Source organism: Octopus bimaculoides, chromosome 29, assembly GCF_001194135.2.
Source record: "Octopus bimaculoides isolate UCB-OBI-ISO-001 chromosome 29, ASM119413v2, whole genome shotgun sequence".
In the NCBI taxonomy this organism is placed as follows: Eukaryota; Metazoa; Mollusca; class Cephalopoda; order Octopoda; family Octopodidae; genus Octopus; species Octopus bimaculoides.
The window spans coordinates 10,286,333-10,288,084 of NC_069009.1; the positions used below are offsets into that span (position 1 = coordinate 10,286,333).

General features: G+C 38.5%; 1 protein-coding gene across 1 annotated transcript in view; it reads right to left on the reverse strand.

Annotated features, from left to right (window-relative positions):
* The window catches only part of LOC106882791 (uncharacterized), a 45,655-nt gene that overhangs the window by 43,261 nt on the left and 642 nt on the right, over positions 1-1,752 (reverse strand). Inside the window, 1 exon segment of the mRNA XM_052977852.1 lies at positions 1,390-1,612. Coding sequence (XP_052833812.1) covers positions 1,390-1,612 — 223 coding nt within the window.

Here is a 1,752-nt window from a genome sequence, read left to right on the forward strand (position 1 = left end):
ATGTATATATATATATATATATATATATATATATATATATATATGTGGGAGTATATATATTTATATACATATAGTGGACGAATTTTCATGCAGTTTCCGTGCATATGTATGTATGTATGTATGTGTGTATGTATGTATGCATATATGAACATACGTATACACGGATGAATATCTGTATGTACATGCATGTCTAACTGCATATATGCATTAAGTGTGTGTATGTGTGTGTGCGTGCGCGTGAGAAATTTTGTGTTTGTGCTTGTCCTCCGATCGCAGCCTGACACGAAGTTGCTTTGTTTATCGCACTATAAAGCAACGTTTAGCGATACAGGTCGGAAGCATACGAACAGATTACGAATAAATGAATAAATAAATAAATAAATAAAGACGTACAGTTAAAGCAGCGAAAATTCTTCCAGGCGGTGCCACAGCATGGCCACAATCCAATGAATGAAACAAATCCAAAATAAAGAGCAAATTGCTAGAATTTTGGATGGAAGGGTGCACTATAGAGCGTTTCTCTGTATTACTCTATCGCCCATGCCTCTCTCTCTCTCTCTCTCTCTCTCTCTCTCTCTCCTTCTTTCACGCAGACACACACAAACAGGCACATTGGAACGCACAGAAAGAAGCACGCACACACACACATAAACACACGGAAACAAGCACACACACAAACTAACATACAGAAACAAGCACGCACAAGCGCACACACAAGCAATAATATGCATTTTTAACCTCAAGGGCATCCAACGGTAAAACCCAATTGGATTAAGTATACACATATATGCCAATAAAAGGTGATAAAACCTAAAAGAGTAATACGAGTGAAGTCAAATGGATTAAATTAATGCGACTAAAAATTTAAGGCAACGAAACTAAAATAATATAAAAATACAAATAAAAATAACGAGCAAAGCGTGACTAGAAAAGTGTTCATTCAAATCCATCTCTACGAACGTTTCAAAAGACGTTACCACACTTTATTGATGTCAAATCCATTGAGGAAATCCAAAAGCAATGACCTTTTAAAAGTCTCACAGTTCTCGTTGTCAGTCAACTTCTTTATTGCTTACAACAGGCCAACATAGAACGGACAACACAAATAGCGGCGGGTGGGGGTGGGGTCAGAACGTCGAATGATACAACATAAAAGATAACAGTTAAATTGAAAATTTATGACAATATACTCGAATGATTACACAATACAAACGACAACACAACGGAGTGGGGGACGGTTTCGAATACGATCCACAAGCCCCGTGCCACCACTGAAACATTTATTTACCTCTATGATATACACCCATGCAGATTCATTCATTCTCAACATGCGCGTTACATCCTTCCATCTTTTGACATATATATCTGGCGACAGGCATCACCATCAACCTTATTCTCCATTTAAGATGGAAAACAGAGAATTTCACCAATCCAAGGCTGGAGATGAAGATCCGTGTCGCTACTCCTTTCATTCGAGTCTTCCACAATGCCTCTTTCGCTATAGCGATTACAGCGAGAACACGAAACTTTCCTTTTTGTTCAAGAATAAAGGTGGAACAATCTTTATATTTGGCTCGGAAGACAGTTAGACTCTTCCCAGAGGTGACAGTGCCTGTTCAATGTAAACCCATATTTCCAAAATTTTCGGACACTGCACAATCACTTGCAGAAATGTTTCACTGTCCTGCTTGCATTTTGGACAAGTGTGCGTACACGAGAATACCATGCCTTGCGAGTTTATCGTGAGCTGAT